This window comes from Halichoeres trimaculatus, unplaced genomic scaffold, assembly GCF_033239565.1.
Source record: "Halichoeres trimaculatus isolate MK-OKI-2021-1 unplaced genomic scaffold, fHalTri1.1 fHalTri1_scaffold_13, whole genome shotgun sequence".
Classification (NCBI taxonomy): Eukaryota; Metazoa; Chordata; class Actinopteri; order Labriformes; family Labridae; genus Halichoeres; species Halichoeres trimaculatus.
Genome location: NW_027437191.1, coordinates 23,157,271 through 23,183,958, shown reverse-complemented (window position 1 = coordinate 23,183,958; position 26,688 = coordinate 23,157,271). Strand labels below are relative to the sequence as shown.

At 41.0% G+C, this 26,688-nt stretch overlaps 1 protein-coding gene across 3 annotated transcripts in view; it reads right to left on the bottom strand.

Moving 5' to 3' along the window:
• Nucleotides 1-23,087, bottom strand: part of hbs1l (HBS1-like translational GTPase) — a 29,813-nt gene extending 6,726 nt beyond the window's left edge. Inside the window, exons 1-11 of one of the 3 annotated variants that reach the window (XM_074684764.1) lie at nt 22,823-23,065; nt 21,814-21,882; nt 21,537-21,668; nt 20,454-20,705; nt 5,764-5,872; nt 5,469-5,677; nt 4,476-4,641; nt 3,841-3,958; nt 1,368-1,514; nt 1,202-1,276; nt 976-1,093 (exon numbers count right to left, since the gene is read on the bottom strand). In XM_074684764.1, coding sequence (XP_074540865.1) covers nt 976-1,093; nt 1,202-1,276; nt 1,368-1,514; nt 3,841-3,958; nt 4,476-4,641; nt 5,469-5,677; nt 5,764-5,872; nt 20,454-20,705; nt 21,537-21,668; nt 21,814-21,882; nt 22,823-22,865 — 1,438 coding nt within the window. In that variant the 5' untranslated portion in view covers nt 22,866-23,065. Of the gene's footprint in view, nt 1-975; nt 1,094-1,201; nt 1,277-1,367; nt 1,515-3,840; nt 3,959-4,475; nt 4,642-5,468; nt 5,678-5,763; nt 5,873-17,976; nt 20,071-20,453; nt 20,706-21,536; nt 21,669-21,813; nt 21,883-22,822 lie in introns of those variants that run through there. The other 2 variants (XM_074684763.1, XM_074684765.1) reach the window with 2 other exon arrangements.
• Nucleotides 23,088-26,688: the final 3,601 nt, after the last annotated feature.

Here is a 26,688-nt window from a genome sequence, read left to right as displayed (position 1 = left end):
CCTGGAAATGGGAGCATTTTAAATGCTGTGTGCTGTGGAGCAGATATAAGAGCTTTTCCTCAGTGACCCCCTGTCTCTGTGTTAGCTTCAGGATGCTAACTTAAGCTGTGGTTATCCTGTTGTTTTACCCTGTAATGTTACGGTAAAAGAGCTTTGCTGTTTTCTAAACATTGTGCACTCAGAGCTCGTGGCGCCAATTTCAGTGACAAGGAAGAGCAGGGCGGTATTAGCGGAGGCTCATTTACATATGAAGGTCACGCCCACTAAATCAGACTGTTCTGAACAGAGGGGCTATGAAAGCCTGGAAACAATGCTGCTGTGCTTGATTTATTGGCTTTTTGTACCAAAACATGTTACTACCATTTCATGAAGACATTAATGATCCATATTAAACTGCAGAAAAGGAGCAGAATATGGGACCTTTAAAAAGGGATTCCAATTGGCTCCTATCTCTTGGAATGAGTAACAATTTGAGCTAAAGCTACATAATCTGTTCTCACTGGGTGATTTTAAGGTGATATATATAGATTGACATATGAGACTTGAGATGTTCTCCTTCATGTGGGTGTTGTTTTGACTGATTTTGACAAAATGTGTGTATTCTTTTTTGACATTCATGGAAGCAAACTACTTTAAACTTTTGTTTTATCTCTTGAACTAATTTTAATATTTTTTTAGTGAATGTTTTAACTGCTATTCATTCTTTCCTGATCTTACCATTTTACCAATACATTTTTTCTTTATTTTATGTTACTGCTTATTTTTTCACTCTGTAAAACACATTAAAGTGCTCTTTGTACGAATGCTGCCTTGTCAACAAACTTGCCTTTTTTAATTCTGTTATGTCATTAAGTTAAATGCTTTGTGAACATTTATTTTGTACTGACTTAAATGACTTTTTTTGTGAAAAACAGATTTTAAATTTCATTGAGTTTTTTTTCTGCTTGAGCTCTGCCAGACATCAGACAGCATTACCAATCTGCTCGTGCAGGCTGGGACCAGAGAACCAGGAGGTCAGCTCGGGGACTGTACTCCTGGTGGTCAGATTCTCTCCAGAAAGGCCGCTGGTGGGGATGTAGTAAACATCTGACTCCTGAAAACACACAAACACTTTGGATTCAACACACTTATTGTCCTGGACTTAACAGCACCTCCTTAAACACTAATAACTTAATAACTTGGTGACTTGTTGCAGACTCACCTTAAATCCTGCCTGCTTGAGGAAATGTCCAAGTTTGGAAACAATGTCCTGGAACCGTTCTTGTTGCCAGTTTACCTGATTTGTACAAATACAGAAGGACAAAAGTTTCTTCTTTAGGGTCATTAAAAATACAGATGATCTTAGAAATGTGTGGTGCAGCACTGACCTGATCCATTTTGTTGACGGCTACAGCCAGCTGAGTGACGCCAAGCGATCGCACCAGCAGGGCGTGCTCTCTGGTCTGACCACCGGCCTCAAAGCCCGCCTCGAACTCTCCTCTGCTGGCGTCTACGACAAGCACGGCCACATCAGCCTGTAGAGAGGAAGCAGAGGAGGAAGATGAGACAGATTTCAGCATTTAGAGATGAATATTGCATAAAAAAAGATGTCTGTTTCAACTTTGTGCAGGTTTCATGTTTGTAGCTTTTCTGTCAGTTTGACTGAAACCTGTTTTTTTTTCTGATAAGCCAAAACAGGAACATTAAGTGACTTAAAACATAAAAAAATCAAACCACTGAGAAATAACTGAGGCTGTGATATGTAAAGATTATTTTTCTCTCCAGTCTGACCGATAACATCCTCTGCCTTCATTTGCTCACGACAGAAACTCCTTAGTCACAACACGATTCACTGAACGTGATGACAGTCATAAGGTAAAAAGAGAAATTACAATTAATGGCTCAAAACAGAGACAGAGGAGCACGCCCATGCCTAGAAAAACACCTTACAGCAGCAACACCCAAACCACCAGAGTTTTTCAAATTACGCTAACAGGTGTGGCAGGCTGAGAGCAAACAGAGGAGGGAAAGTTTCTGATCGATCGAGCAGACGTCTGCAGAGTCACTCAGAGGTTTCATTTCACTCCTTTGATCAGCTTCAACATCTAATGTAAAACACATTACAGATTCTGCAAAGAGCAAAATGTCCCTTATGGGATTGCTATCTCATCTTCTCCGTCTCATCTCTTCTCCCAGTATAAAAAAAATACAGGTTTTCTTTATAATTCTTTAAAAATGTTTCTCTGATTGTGTTTCGTTGACCTTTGCATTGTTTTTTATGTCTTGTGTGACGCCACTTTGAATTACAGAAATGTGCTGATTTCTGGTTTCCTCTTTTAGGCTTTTAGGCTTATTTTTCGTGTTATTGTGACACTCAACTAAAGACTCAATTTAAAACAATGAACAGTAAAGCCAAAAATAATCTTTATTTGCAGTTATTTTTTAAAATACGAATTTCAAAATTATTTTAAAGCAGCAAAAGTGTAAGAATCTAAACAATCCTAAAGAAATCAACCAGCCTGTTGCAAAAAAAAAAACTAAGCAGCAAACTTCAGTCTCAACCCAGTTAGAGATCAATTCAAATTCACCTTTTCAAGACTGCTCTCAAGACATGACTCCCACCGTCATACTCTCTCTTTTCCGTTACTGTTCTTTGTATAACGTATTTGTATTTGTTTCATGTTTTCTATAAAGCATCTTCGAGTAACTTTGTTCATTTGAATCTGATTTATTTTTATTACTATTATTACTATTATTATCATTCTACTTTTAAAAGCATCTGCTCTAAATTTAAATTGTAAACCATATGTGGAAGTGTTACAAACCGCAGTTTCTTTACAATCCACTAGAGGCTGGTCACAGAAATACCAGAAATCACAAACACACCAAGCTACAAAAGCAGATTACATATATTAGAACATGTTTATAGCCTGGTTCAAGCAACAGTTTGGGTATGAGTCGGCACACACTGTGCTGGTTGGGTTTTGCCCATATAAGGGCATGACTGGTTTGACAAAAAGGTGGGCACCCTGTAGCAGCCTGTAGGTACCTGGCAATCAGTATTGGTACTTTTGGGTGCGTTTATGTAGCAATAAATATTAATTTGTTTAATAAAATAATCTCAACGTTTTTCAATTTAATATATTTATTTCTCAATATATAAAATTGCAATGCTGTGTTCATGTCCAGCATGGAAAATTGCCTACTCATCAACTCTCCCACATTCACAAGGATTCATTTAGGTACCGAAACATGGTACTGTTTGACTTTTACACGAGTCAGTAATAGGTACTACAGACAGAATTTGTACCTAATTCGGTACCCATTCGAAGCTGTCCGCAAAAAGTCCCTCCTCTTTACCTCATAGAAACTCCAACCACGGCTATGGCCCCTGTCAAAGATGGGCTTCAAAACTCTGTACCAAAACCAAAAGGGTGGCCCATTTATCCTCCCTTTTTGAATGGAAATGTATACGTCCTCTTCGTACAATGTCACGGTTACTGATTGCGTACCTCAACATACCATGTTTGCATTGCTGTTAACAAATACGTCCACCAGGGGAGGCAGCCCAGCGTCAAAAGTGGTCTATCTAACAAGTTACAACTGATTTAAAGTCAAATAAAATATTGCTTTAAGCACAAGGACTTTTGTATTTTTTTAATTCTTGTCAAAGAGTCAAACATGCGCTCTACCTTTACCTGAGTGTATTTTTTTCTTTTTTTCATATTCTTTGTTTTTTCTCTTGATTTAATTTTTTTTTTATTTTCCTGCTTAACAAAAACATCACCTCCAATCACCATATTCTGCTTCCTGGAGGCATAGTGTTGGTTTTTAAAGCTGCTTGAAAACTTCTGCACATACCTGTGCAGCTCCTGTGATCATGTTGGGGATGAAGTCTTTGTGTCCGGGTGCGTCCATTAAAGTCACCACCTTAGAGTTTGTCTCAAACTTGGTCATGCCTACGTCCATCGTCACACCTCTGCAGAAAACAAACGCATGGTGGCATTATTTCACAGCTAAGAAGAGACTTCTGCAACATTCAGGGTGTGTAGATTAAGAGTGTCAGTCATTTCAGTTGAGGAGCGTGTCTGATGGTGGGCGAGGCGCTCGATCAGATGCTGGAAGTATCACGTATTTGCTTCAGAAGTTACTAATATGTCAATACAGATCCCCACCCTGATCGGTTTCTGTTTCTAGACGATTTCGCTTCCGCTGCACTCAAACAACAACAGAGCGAGGGCTGAATCTTAGAGTGAAGAGCTCTGTAAATGAAGTTCTGTTCATTAAATATGTTTAAAGGACTCAGTTTAACCAAAGTCAGGAGGTTAATATGCTGAGTTAGCTTAGATTTTCTCAGGACAGGTATAAGTAAGCAAAGACACAAAGGGAGATCATATGGTGGTATGGTTTGTGCTGTCAGCGTGGAGGGGAACAGGAGGGAAATTCCCCATCCGAGTGTTCAGATGTTTGTGTTTATCTTTGCACTTTGAGAATACCTGTCCCTCTCTTCTCCAGTTTCATCCAAGACCCAAGCATACGCAAAGGACGCCTTTCCCGCCTTCTTGGACTCCTGCTCATACTTGTGCATGGTGCGCTTGTTGACGTTGCCCAGCCTGTAAAGCAGGTGACCCATCAGCGTGCTCTTACCAGCGTCCACATGACCTGCAAAAGAAACGTCAAAGAAAGAGGATGAAAGAGAAAGAAAAAGAAGCTTAGAGGGTGTGGGGTGTTCTCAGAAAGCAGAAAAGACAGAAAAGAGGACTAATAAGAGTGATAAGGCAGAGAAGATAAGTCAGAGGAGAAAGGAAGCTGGAGCAGGAAAGAAGCAGAGTTGCTCAAGCAGAGGGAGGAGGACAGAAATGGGAACAAGGATGGAGGGAGGGGGGTTGGGGCCGTGGTAAAAACGAAAGGTTTCACAGCTTGTGGGAAACGAAAATCCGCTTCACCTCTGAAACTACCCGAGTCACTTTTTCTGCTGTAACCGAGAATGAGAAAATATGATTGAGCAATTTTCCTGCTCATAAGACCAACTCTTCAACTTCTGTCAGACACAAGCTGTTGGAGGGGTTTGATTTGACTAAACTCTGCAGAGAACAGTCTGATTAGTATGAGGCAAATCAACTAAACTGTGTGTTCAAAAATTAAAGACTGCAGCAGAAAAATGAGCCTCTGATACGCAATGTTCAAGAAGCGTTGATGCAGGAGAATGTGAGCTTTTTAAAGACAACGAATCATTGGCGTGCCTGAATAGGTAAAAAAACAGAAATCTAAAAAGGAAATGAGCAAAATTACCTTCCACTTCTTCAGTTTCAAGTTTCTTTTTTATTAAATCAACAACTCATCACTCTCAAAAAGGTAACTATACTGTATTCTCCCCACAAGTGCAAATTACCCTTCCTCAGCAGCTCAATCTGCACAAGCAGAGGTTTTTAATGTTATGTGCAAACAAAATTACTGTTTGAGCTTTTTGTGAGTTGTTTTCTACTTACCAATAACCACCAGGTTCAGCAGAGGTTTTCCCCCCTGCCTCTTCTCCAATTCAGCCTTGATGTTGATCGACTGCCGCGCCTTTCCAGAAGAGCGACCTGGGGTTGGGACCGTGGAGGGCTCCTCTCCGTTTGAGCCTTTGGATGGAGTTTCAGGACGTTTCGGGGTGGGCTCTGAGACAGCTGCAGGTGTGACGCCGTTCTCACCCGTGCTGAGGAAAGAAAAAGAAAAAAACAGACAACATGAAGAACACTGAAACATAACTTTTCTTGTTGTTTACGTGCAGATATAAGGTACCTGGGGACGTCGAAGCCCATAGTCTGCTTCTTGCCAGAGACGGTCATTCGAGCCACTTTAGGCACAACTTCAGAGTCCAGTTTGTTGTGAGATGAATCTCTGCTTTTAGCTGAAGAGAAGAGAGGGAAAAAAATCAGAAAATGTTTCTCACACACAGGCAAAAAATCTCCACAAATGGTCTTCAATTGAGTTTTCTGACTTCAAACCATGAGAGGATGTTTTCGTCTCACTAGCTTCATACTAAACCTAGCAAACAGAGAAAGGAAATTTGTGTTTAGTAGAAAAGTCTGATTCTATCATGAAGCCTGTTGATTTCTCTTGTAAAAGGAGCCACATTTGAACATGAACATGAATTTGTTGGATGAGCAGCTCCCTGTTGCTTTCAACTCTTGTTTTTTCCTTCTGGTGCCCCCAGGCGCTAACAATCCATAGGTTGTCTTCTACAGAGCTATCCAAATGAGCTTCAGCATCCATTGGCAATCCCATAACTCAACAGTCCGGGGCTGGACTCTACCCTCAAAGAAGCAAGAAGCTTATGTCTTATTTTCGGTTAAAGAAAAAAAAAAGTATTTTTAAATTAAATATGAGTCATATTGACCTGACCAGTCCAGAAAATGTCTTATGCCAAGTTATTTAAAGACAAAAATAAGGTCTGATTTACTTTTAATGAGTGAAATAAATCTTCCAATGGGGTATTCAGAGTAGCATCATGCTATTCAGAGACATGGCTAATGAAGCGAACCCCAGACACAAACGCCACATTGGGAGGATTTCACCTGCTGTGAGTGGCGACATGCTGGCTGGTTTTCCTTGGAGTAGTTTTGATAGGTTGGGAAATGTCGTCTAGACCAGTGGTTCTCAAAGTGGAGGCCCTGGACCCCCAGAGGTCTGTGGACCATAGCTTGGGGGTCCACAGAATAATTGAAAACAGCTGTAAAATTGTTTAAGTTAATTAAGTTGTTGTTGTGAGTTGCTAGGCGCCGCCCTGTTGGCTATGGCTGCCTTTTGCAGCAGCTCTCTTCTTTGCCCGTTTCTTGTAATTTTTTCGTCTCTTTTTCGTAATCTTTGTATTTGGAGTGGATCATTACTTTGTATGGCTCATTTGTTGGTCATGGACACCAAACTTTTTGTGGCTTCAGCGATACTTTTACCTCTTTTTCTTCTGTGTTTGTCTGGAGATCTTACATGTAACTATGGCTGCATTGTTTACATGTGAACTCAGCTGTTAGCAGCCTGTAGCATGTCAGTGCTAACCGGTGTAAGGCCTGATGTCTTCCCACAAGGTGAGGAGAAGGAGGTGAGGACGACTTGCTGGTTCCCAGGTGTGAGCCAAGAAGTAATGGCATCGACCTGTCCTTCCATCCATCGTTATTGGGAACATAAGATCTACCTCCAATAAGATGGACGAGCTAGCCGTGCTAACCCAGCAACAGAGGGAATACCAGAGGGGAGAGTAGCATCATGCTATTCACAGACATGGCTAACAGAGCTAACATCAGACCCCAACGCCACATTGGAAGAGCTTCACCTGCTGTGAGCAGACAGGATCTAGGTGATGGAGCGTGACTGAAGAAGCTCAGTCCTGGACCCTGTGGAGGTGGAGGCTGGCTGAACTGGAGAATGATGGACAAGCTGTCATCATCTATTTTCTTATGGACCTTTTTGCACTTATTTACTTTTGTTTTCTTGATTGCTGCTGTGACTTCAAATTTGTTGCACTTGTTACAATGATAATAAAATTCTATGCTATGCTATGCTATGCTAAAGAGTGCTATATCACTGAAAAATCTGCTATTTTTTCCATTGCTGCAACCTCTTTTAATTTTTTACTGTGGGAACAATTCTGATATGACTGTGACATGTCTATCACATCATAGTGTGCAAGAATAGACAAAAAAAAACATAAAAACAACAATTTTGAGCCACCCTTTTTTTCAGTTTACAATGTGAATTACATTATCACATAGTAATATCATGGTAATTAATGTTACGCTAATGAGAGGGGCCGTGGAAAAATGTCCCTCCAAAAAGGAGTCCACAGTCTAAAAAAGTCTGAGAACCCCTGTTCCAGACATCAAAATCTGGCCCATGTCTAAGTCGCTCATATTCCTGTGTTTGCATACTTCTGCAGTTTTAAACACATTCTCTCTGATGCATAAATGTTCACCATCCTCAATACTTGACACGTGGTGCTTTGCAGAGACAATCAGCGTGATTCATCACACTTGTCAACAGCTCACAGCTGATAGCTGATTGACATTATTTGGATCTTGACGCATGCTTTCATAAATTTTGTGTTTTGTGTGCATGATTAAAACCCTGTTCAGGTGTTGTATCTGAATGTCTTGTTAGAATCTGAAGTAGACACTCTGACCTGAAGGTGTGTGATGCCCTAAGTTAACCCTTCATCTCCCTGACTGGTAGTTTACAATCAGCAGACTTGTTGAGGTCATTGCTTTGTCATCCCAGTCACAAATGGCCACCAGTCCCTGTCATTTCAACCTGCTGATTCATTTAGACTAAGCCTGCTGCACACTCTCCGTGTGCATCTGTGTGCACAGTGTGTGGCAGTGACATCCTGGTTAAGAGAGGGTTAATTTCAGAAGTGGCCGTTGCCTCCCGTCTCCACGTAAATAGAGCAGTGTGACGCAGCGTTTCGCAGAATGAATATGAAGAAAAGGTGTCACCTCAGCAGAGTGCAGGGCGGGAGAGTCTAACATCACGTAACACATCACCGATTTGATACAATTTATAACTTCTTCTTTAACACTTGTGTGTATTCACTGAAGTGAGAGTTCAATCTCACTTTCTTTATTGACTTTTATATCCATTATGCAAAAAAGTCTGCTCCAAAGTTTGCTTTACCCTCATGTTTGTCTTGCAAGACTGCAGATTTTTATCTCATCATCATACATTTAAGAAATCAAACTGATCCCCCTGCATGCTCCTCCATTCCTCATGCATTTTATTCAACATTAAAAAAATACCCTGAGGGAAAAAGAGAGGAAAGGAGGTGTGAATCAACAGAATTATTAATGAACTTTCTCTAACCAGACTTTCTCTGAATGACTCGCTCTGGCTTTGAGAAAAAGTCCCCTTCATTCTGAAACGCTGATACACAAGCAGGGCAAAGCAGCACTTTTATCAGCTTTTAAAAGAAGTGGGATTTAAAACTGTTTATTCTCACACTTGACACCCAGAAGACTGAGATTAAGTTGGGGAAATTTGACCGTTGAGGAGATGTGTCTTTTTGTCAAATAGCAGAGATGATCAAAACTGAAAATCACAAACATTGATGACACTTATCTGTCTTTTTGGTTTTTTTTTTTAATTCCTCTGAATCTCTTGATGAGATTTTGTACTACAAATGATGAAATACTAGAAGGATGCATACAGAAAATCAACCAAAAACTTCAGTTTTAGACTTGAACTCCACTGTTGACAGTGAAATCTGCACCCATCTGCTTTGCATCAAACTGCAACATGAGATGGAAAAACTTGGGGATTTCTGGTTCTTCTTAAAGAGTGACATGGAGGTTTCAACCACCTGTGTTCAACAAGAAGCAAACTTAAACGCAGCATCAGTTGTAAACATTAGATCACATCAACTACAATCAAGCTAATCAGGACAACCACAACAAAATCTGCATAAAGAAGCCGGTACAACTGAGTAGCTGAAGTGTTTTTATCTGAGATCTTTGCTTCTATTTTTCACCCGGGGTGTAACAGACGATCAAACACCCTCAAGAAACAACCCTTTTTTGATCTACCGGACACGCTGCTGAAACAACTCAGCAAACAACTGACTTTTCCAACACTTCTTTCTACTCTCGCCTCGGGGCAGCATTAACTGGAAGGCGGTCTAATCATGTTCCGAGGCAAGGAGCAGGATCTCTTCACACTGTTTGGACTGGCAGGTAAACAGTTGGCGTCCTCCCATCCAGGATTTCTGGAGTAAAGGGGACCCTTGCGAGTGACTAAGAGTGAGTGAGTCATCCGTACACCTTGGCCTGAGGGCTCAACTGAGCACAGGATGAGAGGAGCCCGCCCAGGATATGCAAATATCACCCCCCCGATTCAAACACATACAAACACACACTCTCACACACACACAAGCAGGTGAAGGGACAATAACACAAGCTTTGGTGCTGGGGTGAAGGTAGCCGGATGTGATGACTTCACATTTGATTGCTTTATTAGCTGTTTGATCTGTTCTTACTCTTAAACTCCCTTTACTGTAGATTCTTTTAGAAAACTGGTTCTGCAAAAAAAAAAAAAAAATCGACTACTCAAATATTTGATGTAGCTCTGGAGCCATTAAATAAAACAGAGAGGATCCTGTAATGATGGTGACATTTCCAGCCACCGGAGGCCGCTAAAGGCTGTAGGAGACTATGCCAGGATTTGACTTCTTTCAGATATTACAGCAGAGAATCAACAGGGGAAACCCAAATTAACACATCAGATGTATCTGAGTCTGGGTAAATATCTGAGTCAAAGTTAGCTTGTTTGTTAAACTCTGACAGTTATGGGTTATGTAAAGGGAAAAACAGGATGGCCCGGAAAGAATGGGGTGAAGTGTTCTCAGGCCAGGCTGCTGTATTTGGAGTCTAGGAGTATGTCAATAAACAAATAAAACCTTAATTTTCCCACTTTTGTGCTTTATACCATTTTATGAAATAAAAGATATAAACGTGGCGATACCTATCCTGCCTTCACCCCATTTGGCCCTCAAACCTTGGACCACAAGACTACACAAGAAGCAGGAGTCAGCACAGCAAAGGGTTTATCAAGTGAGCAGTTTTTGTCAAGCTAGGCCCATGACCCCTTTGAGAGGAACACCCATTAGCTCGATGAAGCTCATTATAATCATTTGCTTAAGGAAAAAAAAAAAGACGAGAGGAACACTAAAAGGAGAGGGATGTAGAGCCCCATTCTACCAAGCATTTCAGTTCAGTTTGTCTCAGTGCGGCACTCATTTTGTGGCATTTCCTTTTACTAGAACCGAAACAAGTCCCAAGATTACCAACCTGTACTGTCAGAGCCCAGAGGGCGGAGCTAGAAACACTGTTGATTGGTGGAAAGAATCGTCATTTCACATGAATCAGCAGAAATAAAGAACAACGCATAACCCTGCCATGTTTAAGGGGCCATTTACACAACAACAGTTTTAGAGTGAAACGCAAAAGTTTTGTTGCGTTTCTGCCTTGGGTTAACACGGAAATGGCGTGTAAACCAACATAAATTGCAAACTTTTGAAAACGGCTTCCAGAGTGGGATTTCTCTGAAATGCTGCCGACACTGTTGCCATGTAAACAGTAAGCCAGCATTTTCAGTGGAAACGCTGACGCCACAGCATCTGCCTGACAGCACATACAACAGGACAACAGTACAGTTGTTACAATTGTCAAGAACTACCGTGTTGAGCTTGTGCTGCTCAATCCGCTGTATCTGCTGATTGTCTTCATACAAAATGTGCATCTGTTACTCCACTTTTGCACTTAGTATTCCCCAATACATCAGATGATTGGCTCAACTCTGTTTTGATGGAGATTTTCCCGAAGCTGCTTCTGGACAAGTTAGTTATAGCACCACCTGCAGGCCTGGCATGCTTACTACAGCGTTTTAAGTCACACCGCGTTTCTGTGTAAACGCAGATTTTTTTCACTGCATTTTAGCATTTTCAGATGAAACGTTGTCGTGTCACGTTGCGTTTTTTTCCTTGTCAGTTTATTAGTGGGATACACTGTGTTGTGCCGCCGTCATGCTGTTATGTATCTGAGGCAGCTATCAGCATCCAGCTTACATGGTGCCGTGACAAAAAGGGCACGGTTGGCTGTGGAAACGCAAACAGGATCAGACTTTACTGATCCAACCCGTACCAAACTGTACTGATCCGTACTGGACCACTTGGAGGAAACAGGGTTTAAGGAAAACTGGCGAGGCAAACCCGAGCTGAGGAGTCGTTTTGGATGGAAGTCAGCCCTGCTGGATAGAGGAAAGAATTTAGAAGAAAGAAAGGGAAAGCAGAGCAACTTCTTCTAGGAATGTCCAAAAGTAGCTAAAGTATCCCATTCATTTAAGCAGAAATTCAAATTCTGAAGTAAAAAGCAACGTTGGTCTCGTAAACTGGGGGCTGGGTAGAAACAGCACATGACACAAGTGGAAAAGTCCACAATGGTACTTTCAATGCAATGCAATTTAAGTTGCTACAATGGAAGTGTGATGCGCAAAGTGGAGCGTGACGTAAATTCCACTAAAAACTCTGGCTTGCTGTTGACAACGGAGGCTCTGGAGGCCATTCACAAAAGTTTCCATTTAAGGTCAGCTAGAGTGCTGTTTTTGTGTGTTTCATCCTAAAACCAGTGTAAACCCAACATAACAGTAAAACAGCGCTTAGGGCTACAGCATCACAATTATTTGTGTAGCAGAGATGGTGACATTAAATATGGTCGTCCAAATGCATGCATTCCCACCCATCTGATGTAATGCAACTGAACTTAGTCTTAGCTTTTGCATTTTCAGATTCTGACAGCATTGTAATGCAACAAGTGTCAGTATATTAGGAAAACCATTGAAAGGTATGATTGAATTGCATCAAACTGCACAGGTAGTGGTACCGTCACATCTGGTGATGAGTGTCTGAGTGAATGAACAAGTCTACTCGTCCGAATGTCATTGAATGAGAATATAAATGAAAGTACCTCTAAAGGAAATGAGTCTGCTGTCTTGGAAAAAAAATCTTAAAGCAGGACCTGTCTGACCCCTTTCAGGATGAGTCACAGTCATTCAAACCCAGCTCAACTAACCTTTACTTCACAGAATTACATCTACAAACTCCTCAAGCTGCACTCCCACCTACTCAGCAGACTGTCTGCCATGACTCACACCAACCTCCTGAGAGTTCTCACCTGATGTCGACAGATTTAGAAACAGCTCACTCACCTGTAGTGTCAACATACATTTGGTTTTCTTTGTTTGACTCCATATTTAAACAAATAAGTCAGTCTATTTTAAGACTTTTTAAGTGGAGCATCAAGTTTTCCATTTTTCCTGCTTAAATGGGGCGAAGGTTAGACTTCCATATGCAAACTCTAAAACAGGGTCAGTCAAGATTTAGAGCTCAGATCAAGATTATTCCAATTAAATACACTCTGAATACCAGAACCAAATTTGGACACAGTGCTGCACTGGTGTGATCCAAAGCTGACAAATGTCATATAACAGTAGACACAAAGGCCTCTAATGCCAGCGTCTGTAGTTTCAGTTCTAAGCTGTAGGCGTCACAAAACAGATGTGAGTGCCACTTCAAGCCCGAGACAAACAAAAGCTCTGTTATTAAATCCTGTTGGGATTTTTTTTGACTGACAAAGACATAATCCTGCAGATAAAGTATTCTGCAAGATGCAAATAAACTACCTTCAAAGCTTAAAAAAAGCTGCAAATTATTGAAACTCCACTTTATCAGCCATCTAACTGACAGGCACGATGATTATAAAACAGAAGTGATTTTCAGCTAGATAAGGACTAAAGCTTCTGATCAGGAGACAAAAACGAGGAAATCTGATGTGGTGCTAAAGTTTCATACTTAATACAAGCTGCACAAAGTGTTAAAGTTTAACCAAAGTGTGAATAAAAATGTCTCAGTTCTGCATGTTGCTCATGATAATGATCATTTCTTCAGCTCAGTCTTTTTGAATCTGGCTTACAATCAATGCAAAAAGAAGAAAACTGTTTCTTTTGTTGTTCAGCCAAAAAAAGATATATGACTAATTTCCGTACACAGGTTGCTATCTTAATCCACACTTTGTCGTGCCTATTTACAAATTATCAGTATTTGGATTGTGCAAATTCAAAGTGGGATTCTCTAAGCTTAATTTAAAGATGGCTATCATGAGAGTCACTTCAATCTAGGAATAGATCCATTATTTGTTAGCCTTTTAAATAGCTGGCACCGGCAAATAACTGGTTCATAACCCAGGTTAAATTTGGTTGGTTTTGTTTGTTTTATATTGCTTCCAACATAAATATCAGACACATTCTTCAAATGTATAGCATAACCCAGCGTGTCTTTCTCTTTCTCCAATCCATTATCCAATCAAGTAGCTAAGATATAAATTCATGTTTACAATGTCATTTATCTGCTTTCTTTTTGGATGCATCAGTCTCTAAAGAAGGGGTACTGTCCATATTTTACCTTTATTCTGTCCTTTTGGTGTCCCATAATAATTTTACCTGATTTTCAACCCCCAAAAAATCTTAATTTTTTCTCTCACTGGTGTTCTTAAAAACCTATATTTCAGCCTCTGTCTGAAACACTTTGTTTTAGCTGCCTTGGTCCGGTCCAGTATGGATCAGCACAGTTTGGTATGGGTTGGATCAGTAAAGCCTGATCCTGTTTGCATTCCCTTCCAACTGTGCTGTTCTTGACGCTTTTTTCCAAACAAAAATAGAGTTTTCTTCAGGAAGTCAACTAGAGATTTAAACATGGTAGGGTTATGTGTTGTTCTTTGTTACCTCAAAGTGATGATTCTTGCCACCAATCAACAGACTGCAATGTTTCTAGCTCTACCTTCTGGGGTCGGATCAGTATATCTTACACCCCAACAGAAGGGTACCAAGAAATGGGAGAGTACAGGTCACTAAAGCCACATTTCCACCAAGTAGTTTAGGTCGGTTCAGTGCGGTTTGGCTCTGTTTGGTACATTTGGTACATTTGATCCCCTTTGCGTTTCCACAGCAAACTGTGGAACCCCAGCTGGTAAACAATAGTGTGACGCAGTAGCAGCGCGACACAGTGTACCCCGCTAATAAATCCAACGAAGAAGAAAAACGCGACACAGTAAGCAAAAAGCATCGATAGAGGACATGAAGCATTTTGTCCTCTCTGTGATTGGCATGTAGCTCTTTGACACAATGTGCAATAAAGTTTTGTTTCAGAGAAGTCTGTGTACCGCCAGGAGAAATGCAGCCACTGTGGGGGTAAGTGACGATTCTTTTGACCAATCAACGGTCTGCAGTGTGTTGCTCCACCTTCCGAGGGGGTATCGATTCAGTCTGGAACCCATATGGAAAGGTCCCAAAATAGTAGGCTGGCTCGTCTCGGTTTTTGGGGATCTGTCTCGGGATAAGTCAGTGGAAACGCCACAAAATGCATGCCATACCGAGACGAACCGAACCGGTCTGCTTGGTGGAAATGCGGCTTAATTTGGGGACCTGTCCTGGTTTTAGTCAATGGAAATGCCACAAAATGCATGCTGTACAGACACAAACTGAGCTGAACCACTTGGTGGATACAGGGCTTAAGGCTCCTCGCTCCATAGAGCCCCTTTCCCTCTGATTGGCCAGCTCTCTGGAGGCCTTGGTGTTTGAGGCCAGCTCCTCTAATGTGTCATGAACCAGTAAGGAGATCCTTATGTGATGACCTCAGCTAGTCCCATGAAGATCAGTTTACAGACAGATTCAGGAATTTGTACAACATAAGAGCATGTAAAGGTTTGAAAATCTGCACACGCTCAGTCTGAACATCCAGCATTGGTACTTTGGATCCATGATAAAATATGCAGAATAGCCCCGCTTTAAATATTTTAACCACATCTTGAGTGTGCCCATTTTCTGACTTTAATCCAATCATATCCTCCAGGATCCTTCTAACATGGGATCATGCACCTAAGAATGATTTGACTTTGAAACATTGGATTAAACCTCTTAGCCTATGAAAATACGTATGTGCACATAGCTTTACTGCAGAACTTTAGAAATGAAATCTGAAGCCTCAAACTGTCACATTAATTCTTTTTAATGACTTTGTTTGCCTCCACTCTTCTGCTCTTGCAACTTACAAAAAAGAGAGTGTGGCTTTTTCCATTTAAGAGTCACTCTCTGCCCTTTTTCTTGTTAACACTCAACCACAAAAAAAAAACAAAAGAAGGAGAACTACAAAACTACACAACCGCATGCACTCGCTCTCCTTTGACCACTTGTTGTGAAATAAATGAATATTTTCCAGTTGGCTCCACATCACAACTGAGCTGCGCGTTTGCAGCGCGTACGCCTTGCACGAGTGCAAAGACACTAAATGATTTGAAGACTGACAAAGCCGTGATAAAAAGTTGAGAGACATGATCAGATTTTCCTACGTAGGTGGTGTAAAAGAGGCACACAGAGTGTGATGATCGGTGGCTGTGTATGTGTATGTGTGTGTTTGGGGTGACATTTTCCCCAAGAGTACAGCTTCCTGCTCAAAACCCACACACCAGCTCGCCTCTAGAGAGAAAAAAGGACAAAGAGTTTCTGGACAAACTCATTAGTTAATTACCCTTACTCATATCTGGATTTTCTCGCATCAAGAAGCCTGAAATTCAAACACTACACTGACTACAATAAAACCCGTCCCAAATGATTCCCAAAGCTCCCAGGAGTGTCGGCAGAGGAACCTGTTTGACTTCTAATGTTTGACTTGTCATTATTACCACAGTCTGCCCTTTATTATCTATCATGTCCCTCAGGCTCACCAGTCTATGTTTGACACCCTGAGGGTCCACTTCACTCAACTCTCTGCACCTGTATAAAGTTTACACACATTAAGCCCGGGCCTGAGCTCAAAGAGTGTTCACACACTAAAGACAACAATGACGCTGGGAGAGAAAATGACTAAACAGAGAGGAGAGTTTGACATCAGCCCCTATCATCTCATCCTCTGTGATAACCACAAAACACACCAGAGTCCTGAAGACAAAAGTAAGAATAATGCTCCCCTTTTCTATCTGTGTGTGTGAGTGTGTGTGGGGAAATTTAACTAGTCCCTGTCCAAGCATTAGCTTCACACTTTCATGTCTTCAGGAGCAAAACTCTCCATTCAAACCAATACCAGTGACTCACACAAAGAGTTGAGATAGCTTAAGAAACTCAGAAAAGCCTAACCTACAAAAAATGCTCTGCACCAGATAAACAACGCAAGATTTTTTCGCAACCATTTCACATAGCAGGAGATATTTCATTTAATAAAACGGCCACAAAATCACCGCAGTTTGCCAACTTGGGTTTGTCTTTTTATGTTATTGATGCAGACATACACTTCCTGTTTTTTAAAGTTGAGCAGAAAAGAACGAAGCAATTCTTTTATGGGCTACAAAACAAAATCTCACGAATGAGGGGAGAGAATGCAAGAATTCACATTTGGCACTGGTGGATCATAAACAGGTTTTACAAAGAGCTTCAAAATGCAAGGAGAAGAAACAGGAACAACAGAGGAAAAAATCAAGAGGTAATTAATCTAAATAGTCTGGAGAGAAATCTCTTTCATGTCATTTTCATTCAGTTATTCTCACTCTCATGACCTCCTGATGCCAGAGGCAGAAAGGCGTCTTTGAACATTACAGAATTGTTGAGCTGCACATGCAAAGCCTCTCACAAGACAGTCACTTAAAATTTCTTAAAAGATCCTGAGGTTTATGGGTTGAAAAAGTCAAGTCAAGACCCCAAAACATCTCACTTGCACAGAGCTGGAGGATCCAACATACTGTCAATGAAGACGCAGGCCAGTTCTTGACCTAATTAAGGCCATTTTTGGCTGCTGACTGTGTGTGGATCCTACATGCAACCATGGTTACACTGATTACACACAAGATCAGCTGTTAGCAGATCACAACATGTTGACGCTAACTGGTGCTAGGTCCAATGTTCCCCACGGTCTGAGGAGAAGGAGGCGAGGGCTAATGCTACGATGTGAGCTAAGAAGATACAACATTGACCTGTCCTCCTATTCAATGTTATGGTGAATGTAAGATCTATCTCCAGTAAGATGGAGAAATTGCTGATTTCACATTTCGGTGCAAATTTTTGTGCATTTCCTCCCAGTCTTAGGATTTTGTTTTGTTAATTCAGGACATGAATCCTAAAAAAAAGGATTTTGACATTCAGACACACAAAAGCACACAAGCAGAGAGACACGCCCAGACACAGGTGCATTAAGAGTACACAACCTTAGTCATCTTTATTTCAAAATAGACAAACTATAATTTGGCAGGGTGAGAGGACACACCCAGCGTAAATCAAACTCATTTGTAAATCCTCATATTAAAAGCTTTTATGATCACTGCTCATTCTACAACACTTCACAACTCTTCTTTTTCTTGGTGTGTGTGTTGGTTTGTATGCACGTGCACACTCCCTCATGGGAAAATCTCCAGGTGTCCCCCAACCCAGAACATGTCTACCCCATGATCTCAAACCCAGGCAGCAGTGAAAACCAGCACAATGGTTAACTGATCCATATTCCAATAGCTGCAGCACACCTGCAGACAAAATCAACCTCTTTTTCTCTTTTGAGGGTTCATGCAGCTCAAAAAAAAATTCAAAAAGAGGCCATGCAAAAAACAGAAGGAGGCATTCTTATTCAGTCATTTTTCAAAATACTTCACAAAAAAAAGATTAAAAATCTAGGCGTAGAAAAATAAAAATTTTAAGTAAGAAAAAAAAGTCTAAAAATTCTTAAAATACTAAAAGTTTGTTCAAACTTTCATAGCTGCAATACATCTCAAGCTGCCAGGCTGACTAACTCGTTCATTTTTGATTCAGTTTGACTTTATAGAGTTCCTTTGTAGGGTGCAATGATATAAGATTGTTCATCATATGCGAAATAGCGTAGTAATACCGTTGTTAGCAGTCTTTAAGCACAGCATCAGACATTGTTGGTCCCAAAAGCAGTAAAAAAGAAAGTCTCACAGGCGTTTGACCCTGAGAGCTGCATCTCAGTGACTTGAGTTCATTTATTGGAGTAAAAGCTGCAAAGATGATCCAAGAGTTCTCGTTCAAAAAGTAGATTTAGCACCATCATGGATGCACGAAATAAAAGTTGTTTCCTGCTCTATCGAGTGAAAGCTTTCCGCTGCTTTGCTCGCACAATATCATCAGGAGAAGGTGTATCGAAGCTGAATGGTACAATGGGTAAAAGTGGGGTTTGCTGCTCTCTGGATTTGTCTGGTGATTTACAGAGGAAGGACTGGTAACCACTTCCTGTTCTCTGACCCCTTATTTTTCCCCTCAACACATTCCTCAGCTTCCTTCGCTGCTTGCGGCTCTGAATGGATAAAGTAATCGCAAAAACTGACGGTTCAGCAAAGACAGAAGCAACTGGAGTCAGAGAAGACGGTGACGGGAGATCTTGGTCGAAGAGGCGAGGGCCTGCTACGTCTGACTGGGCCATGAGCGTGCTCAAATCGATTGCCTGCTTCGGCTTAGGAAGCCTGGAGCTTTGGTGGTGTGGTCTGTGGTCGAGCTCATGCTCTGTCCTACTCTGCATAGTACTCCCTGCCAACACGCCAGCCTCCTCTGGTTTTACTGGTGAGAGGAGCGAGGTGAGAGAGTAATGTGACCCATTTGAGGTGGTTGAGGTTTTGCCTTTGTGTGCAGATGCTAAATGTGACAAAGAGAGCAGCTCAGAGGCAGCAGGTGGCTGTGCTGCAGGCTCAGTGCTGGTTTGATGCTGCAGGGCTAGCTGAGACAATGACACAGTCCCACCTAAGCATGCAGAGGATATGTTGGCTGGAGTAGTAAAGGTGTTTCCTTGTTGAGTGCTTTGTGTCTGACTGATTGTGTTCCTGTTTTGGTGCTGTGACGCAAGCTCGGACAGGGAGAGAGTTTGTGCTGGTGTTGCCACAGACGTTCTTCCGCTATGGATAGCTGGGAAGGAGTTAATAGCAGTTGTCGGGCTGCGGTTTGAATGCTCCTGAATCAGATCAGCTAACGATAGACTTCCTTTAGGATCAGCTATTGAGGGTTTGACTCCAACTCCTGCTGCAAGTTGATTTCCCTGAAGAACAGAGCTGAGACTCCCAAATCCAGGAGGTGCAGCCAAAGATGAGGTTGCAGTAGTTATCTTGGGGTTGCTTAAAGTAAGACTGCTGAGTGAAACTGAAAGGAGGGAAGGAGCTGTGCCTTGTGGTGTGGCAGGCATGTTTAAAGACGCCAACGTTCCCAACAAGAGACTGTTCTGATTCGGTGAATTAAGCCCCAGAGTGAGAGCACCGAAACCTTGTCCTGCGTCAACTCCTGACACCTTACTCTTTTGTACATGCTCAGACATGAGCTGTGACAGACTTATACCACTACTAACACCTGGACTAACACTGTGGCTGGTTTTATGTTCAGAGTTTCCAACCACGGGGTCAGCCCCTTTATGACATAAGAGGTCATGCAAGTTTAGCCCACTGTCTCTCAGGCCTGGCAGAGTGTGTGTGCCCCCTCCAGAATGGGTTTTATGAGTCTTGGATGTAATGTGTGTTTGAGAAGCAGACAAGAAGGCTCCTTACCTTACGAAAGCCAATTGCAGTTGTCGAATTGGAGAGGCAGGAGGATCATGAAAGAAAGACGGACCGATGGTGCAGTAGTGAGAGGGACAAGAACAGAAAAAGGCACTTTGTTAAACAACTGAGAAAAGTCATTGCTGTGCTCTGTTAAAAAAACCCTCCAACTGAGCGTTATTCCAGTTATGGAAAGTAGATTGATTAAATACACATTTTGAACCTTACTTGTTTGACGCCAGAGTGTAATGCTATTCAAATCCAGAGTCGTGTTCAACATACAACTTGAGAAAAACTTCACAAACAATCACTCTACTGAGCCACACCAGAAAAACAGACCACAATAATTCCTAACCAAATAGATATCAGAGATTGATCCAGGTGTACCTTTCTCAGCGACAGCCTCTGGTTTGACTCTTTGAGGAAGCGGTGCTTTCTCTTGGCTCACTCTTGTGACAGGTGACACATCTTCACTGGCACTTTTGTTCACTGGAGCCGTCTTCGTATCTTCGGACAGGACTGCATCCAGAGCCCTTTGAGGGTCAAATCCACATTTTATGGCTGCCTGGGTCAGGACTGAGTCCGGTACAGCATCCCCCAGCACAGTCCGCATGTGGTCCAGACAAGAGAACAGTTTGGCTACAAAAAAAACACATAAAGTAGTCTCTTTTATATACATATTTCAACACATTCATATGACAAAGGATAAGGACCACATTAAAAAAAACTTTGTGAGAACAATCTTGTATGATGTATGAGAAAAAAAATTCATAAAATTGAGAATAAATTTGTAAATTTACAAGAATAAATCAAAAATTAACACGAATAATGACACTGTTTTACAAGAATAAAGTCATAGATTTACAGGTAGAAAGCCATAAATTAACTAGAAAAATTCTCTTAGTCTGAGTCATAGTAAATTATGTAATTCTTATAAATGAGTTACATTATTTCTGACTTTCTTCTCGTTCATTTTTGGATTCATTCTCATTTTTTTTTATTTTATTCTCTGTAATTTTTGACTTAATTCTAGGAAATTTACCAATTTATTTTTGTAAATTTACATTTTTTTCTCATTTATTTATGACATTAAACTTGTAAATTAACTTTTATTTCTTTTAATGTGCCCCTTATTCTTTGTCATACCTTTTAGTATAAGCAGGGACAACACCTTGTCTCTTTGTGTTTCATTTTTATCCTGAACATAAACTGACAACAGTAAAATGTCTAAAAACCAGAAATAAAAAATAGACATGGGGAAAGAAACAGGAGTATTTGGGACATTTTGATGAGGAACTGACATCCAAGTGCATGAAGAACAAAAAGAAGCTCAAATTTAAATATCTAGTGTGATGGGGAGAATATTAAAAAAACACATTTCACACATTGATTGCTGTAAGTCAACTGCAGGGATGAGGAGATCGATTCTTATAGGCAAACTGTTGCATGCACAGATATTCATTATATTACCTTGATCCAGAGGGTCAAGGTTGTGGGTGACTGTAGGGGACATCGGTACATCCTCATCTTCATATTCCTCCTCTTCTAAAGTCTCTTCTTTTGGGGCGTGCCTCTCTTGACGAGAGTAGATGAACTGATTTGCTGCGAAAACCAAAAACCCATTTGATTAGTTGCTTATAAGCTTGCAGAAGTGTAATAAACCATATCCTGAAATTCACCTCTGATTTCTTTAACGGGGAGTTCAACTTAAAGATGCATCTTTAGAGTTAGGGTCACTGATACCAACCTGTTGCTGGTGATATGCAGCAGTAGTCATCCTCCACAGACTGGCCATACACGTCGTCATCGTCAAAGTCTAGAAACACATACAAGTCAGTATATATCCACTTCCCTTTCTCTACTTCCACAAACACAAACACAACAAAAGCTGTTGTTGCAAAGCGAAACACGCTGTTGTTACAAGTATCACTTTGCCATGTCAGCAACTTCACTGAAAGTACAACATACAGTTGTACTCATAAGTGTACACACCCATACACAGGCTATCACACACAGATTTAAAAGGCTGTTAGAGGTCAGTATCCTGCAAGAGGTTTGATTATAATAGTATCCGTGTGAACAGTCAGTATGTTTCTGTGCTCTGCATGTTTTATCCAGAGCTGCAGTTTTTCTGGATTCTGAGCCATGGGAAAAGCAAAAGGACTGTCCAAGGCCCTGGGAGAAATTGTAGCTGAACTTAATAAATCAGGAAAAGAATATAGTGAGATGTTCAAACTCTGTTAAAGGAGTGGGAAAATAGTGGTTCTTTTGACAGCTACTGACAATGAACTCATGAGCACAACTGTGCTGCAAATATGAGTCAGTTAATGTCGCAGAACTTTTAATGCATTAAGAAGCTACAGAAGTCAGTAAATGAAATGTATTTCACTTAACTATAACTTCAAAGTAAGTATGGGTGAGTATTTCAGGTGGAATAGTGGTCTTAGCAGGCTAGTTCAGTGGCTAGTGTTGCGTTTAAAAACATAAACATCTGCTCGCTAACGGTTAAAACGTTGCCGCAATAAAAACAACACCCATCCAAGCTTGTGTTAAAAGAAAATACCTCTGCGGAATGAAGTCTGATCCTGTTTATAGTTCTGAGTGACACGACACCAAGCTTATCTCTACATGCTAACATTAGCAGCCTCAGCTAATATCAATAACAGAGGCTACTAGCCCAGCGGCTAACACATTTAGCGGGCCCTGTTGTCACGTTTACAGCCGGCAACATCAGTATGTAAGCTACGGTGAGATACCTTCATCGTAGTTGTAACCTCGAACATTTCTGTGCCGAGACATTTCTGCTTATTGGTGTTCTCCCGGCCCCAAGGTTTGTGTTTTTCAGCTCGTAGACTGTGTTGGCATGTGTCTCAGTGCCTTGCTGCCATTGCTGCTACCGCTGTGAGTGAAACTCCAGCTGTACGTCAGAATCAGCCAGAAAACACAAAATTGAAAGGGAACTTGAATTAGCAAACTGCTTCTATTTTATCACTTTCTGTCTTTCGTTGTGTTTACAAAAATCTAATAATTAAAAAATAAAATAGAATAAAACTTTTACTTTTCTGACGCAATTTCCGGTTCTGCAGCGCAGCTCCCAACCTGCAAGAACAATCATTCAAGACTGAAGAGGTAAGTGTTTATTGTCATGGAAACAGTAAGTGTGCCCCTGGACAATGTGACAATGTTTTCTTTGTCTAAAAAAAATGGATAGGGGAAGAAAAATTGATTATGAAAAATAAACTGTGCAGTGGTGGCAGAATGATGCAATATTACAATAAGAAAATTGGGACGTACAATGCAGGTAGAAAAAAAAACAAAAACAAAATATATACAACAGAAATATGCAGGTAGTGCAAAAAAGTTATAATACACCCGTCATCTGTTTAAGAGTGGCAGTGGGATATAAGTTGTTTATGAATCTAGAGGTCCTGCATTTCACATGTGTTTACCTGCCAGTGGGTGGGCAGAGTCTGTAAGGATGGAGACAGCCCTCATGGACCTTGTGGTGAAAGATAGCAGTAGTGTAGCTATACCACACAATGATGCAGCTAGCCAACATGTCCTCAACAACGCAGCTGTAGAAGTTGCTGAGGACTTCAGATAGTGCAATCGCAAATGTTGATTTTCCTCCTTGATGATACTTCTAAGTGAAACCAGTCATCTCTTCAAGATGCTTACCCTTTAGACCTCAAGCTCCCAGATGAAGAATGGCCAATTAGGTCTCTTCTTCCTCAAGTCCAATAGCATCTCCTTTGCCCTGCCTTCCACAAGGAGTTCTCTTAGCTTTTTTTATACAAGGAGCTGAAGGTAAATATGGTTTTAATAGTGTGTGTTAACCTTTATCAGATGACTCAAATTGGAACTCATAATAAATTATTTTGAAAATGGATGAATGAGTTAGTCCCCTGTCTAGGGAGCCTTGGGCTTGCCTTTCCTGTCAGTCTGCACAATTATAAACATAAACTTGTTCTTTAAAAATGTCAAAATGAACCTAGATTTTGCTTTTTCCTGAGTGAGCAGGATGTCCTCACATTTGCAGCTGCTCTGTTTTGAGAAAGGACACCCCTTAGATCCATGTCACTGTTAATCTCTATAGGTCCAAGCCTTATGTTGGGCCTCACGTTAGCTGATATGTATATTATTATTTTTATCTATTTTTTCACAACATTGTCTGTTTTTAAAGTGCTTTACAAATAAAGTTGGATTGGATTGGATAAATGAGGAAAAAAAGTGCACACAACACCAGTGAAAACTTTTTCAAAAGATTCTTAAGAAGTGTTTCAGCAAAAGAAGATGACAGATAAGCATTAACACAACTGGAGGAAGGCATCCTGTGCAAAACACTTATTGAACTTTTAATAGCAGCTCTGGTGCAGACTGAGTGTCTAAACCACAGTGAAAGGTTATGCCCTTTGGTAAGAGACCAACCCATATGAGCCCACACTCGACACCTTGAACAAACAAATGCACCCAAACAGTGACATCATTTTTTCCTGCTGTCTTTGTACCCAAAGAAAACCTATAACAGGCCTACCACAAAGAGGAAATATATTTATACCATGTTTATAGCTTTGAGTAAGTTTGCATTTGTGAGCACATACCATGTGTTCAGGTGACAACTGTTACTGTTGTTTTTGAACCATGATGCTGTCCAAGTCTCATCTGCAGGAGCCTCCGTGCAGCTGAAACAGAAGACGATGATGAAAATGTCAGAGAATAATCCGATACTGGTGATGCAGGTGAAGTTTACACTTGCACATCTGCATGAAGAGATGAAATATGAAGCTTAGCGTGTCTCCCCTTGTCTAAAAATAGCACAGATGAAGAAAGAAGCCAGCTTAGGTAATTTTAAAGACCTTTTTCTCAATAAGTGACTCACATTACAGGTGACAGTTTGACAAAAGCAGCTTAGATTGTTTGAGGTTAAGAAGAAGCGGATCATTCACATCACTGAACACTTGAGAACTTTATTATTTATTGCACATATAGTTTTACCACTTGATAGGAGTGTGTGCGTGTTTGTGTTTGTGTGTGTGTCGCTAGTGGGTGGAGGTTTCCCCCTCTGAATTCCACTTCCTGTGTTTTGAAGTTTAAGTTGCACATCATGTCAAAATGAACAACCACACAGGCTCACATGGAACACAAGTAAACAGACATAAACCAGATCTATTTACAGGGTTACACAGGTGACACAGAGAGACAGAGAAAGATCTCTGCTTTTTGCATCACTTAAATGTTTCTGGGACATTTTAACACCAAACCCAGAAAGCAGCACCTGGGTTGTAATGGTAATGGAACACATTGCTTAAGTTCAAATCATTGCATGAAACAGTCAATTGCATAAAATGCATAAAAACATCATTTTACTCTGGTTTTAAAACTAAATAAATGTACAAATCTACTTTGCGGACAAAAAAAGAAACCTCAGTGTGTTTTTGTGTGCAACAAGGCTGAGGTGTGACTTTTCACACCTCTACACAGGATCTGAGTCTTTTGTTTCCTTTGAATATTTCTTCAGCGCTCTCTGGTCAAATCTGTGCTGCTGACATGGCCGCAGAGTTTCTGAGAAGCCTCTATCAATGAATCTGCGGCAGGAAGGCAGGCAGGCAGGCAGGCAGAGCAAAATTTGGGGCTGAGGTGATGAACAGGACAGATGGAGGAACAGATTGTTGGAGGAATGAGCGGATCAGTGGATGGGTTGTTTATGTGACAAGGATAGCACAATGGCTCCACAAATGTCATGGTTTACATCCCTTATGTTTGGGATAAACATGAAAAAAAGTGTATTTTTGAATACTGTCCCTGCAGAATCAAGGGAAACGTGGATGTAGAGGTGTACAGATGAATCCTGGTGTAATTGAAGAAGAAAAAACAAAGTGGGTGGGGGTGAGGTCCTGTCCAAAACCTGGCAGAGGGTATGAGGTCATGCTTTACATAATTTGCCAAGGGCGCAAGAGTCTTTCAGAGGAACTCACCCCCAGGGAAAATGCAAAACCTCCACCTTTGGGAGCCTTGGCAGGTGGTCCAAACAGGTAAACTAATAACAGGTTAAAAGTTATGTTTATGCAAATACAGAGGCAGCAGGTCAGTATTGTTAAATGTTAAGCTTGCTGATTAAACTGTACTAAAATGTAGAGAACTTTGTGTTGATATACATTAACAAATATTAGCAATTACTCAACATGTGGGTTTATATAACCACATAATTATACAGGATCACCTCCGCTATTTGCCTTTGGATCAACCCTTCCCCATCACAGGCCTTTACATACACGCAGACATACATTCTCTCACACACACGCTCAGACACTCAACAATACACGTCTAACCCTGGATTTGAAAGCCTGGTGGGTTGATATCTCAGGCCCGGGGGCCATCATTAAAAATCATTCAAATGAGCCAACCTGTGCACACAATGCTTTGCAAAGGGGGCGGCCATCACAATACCTTCCCTTAACCTGTCCAATCGCGCCCATGCAAATGTGCTCGGCTGAGAGTCAATGGGAGCCAGGCTTCCTGCTCACAGTACTCACAGGGAGGATTTGCATACCCCGGCTCCTCTTCCTTCAATTTGGTTTCAGATAACAAAATGTAGTTTTTAATATTATCCTCGAGGGAAAAG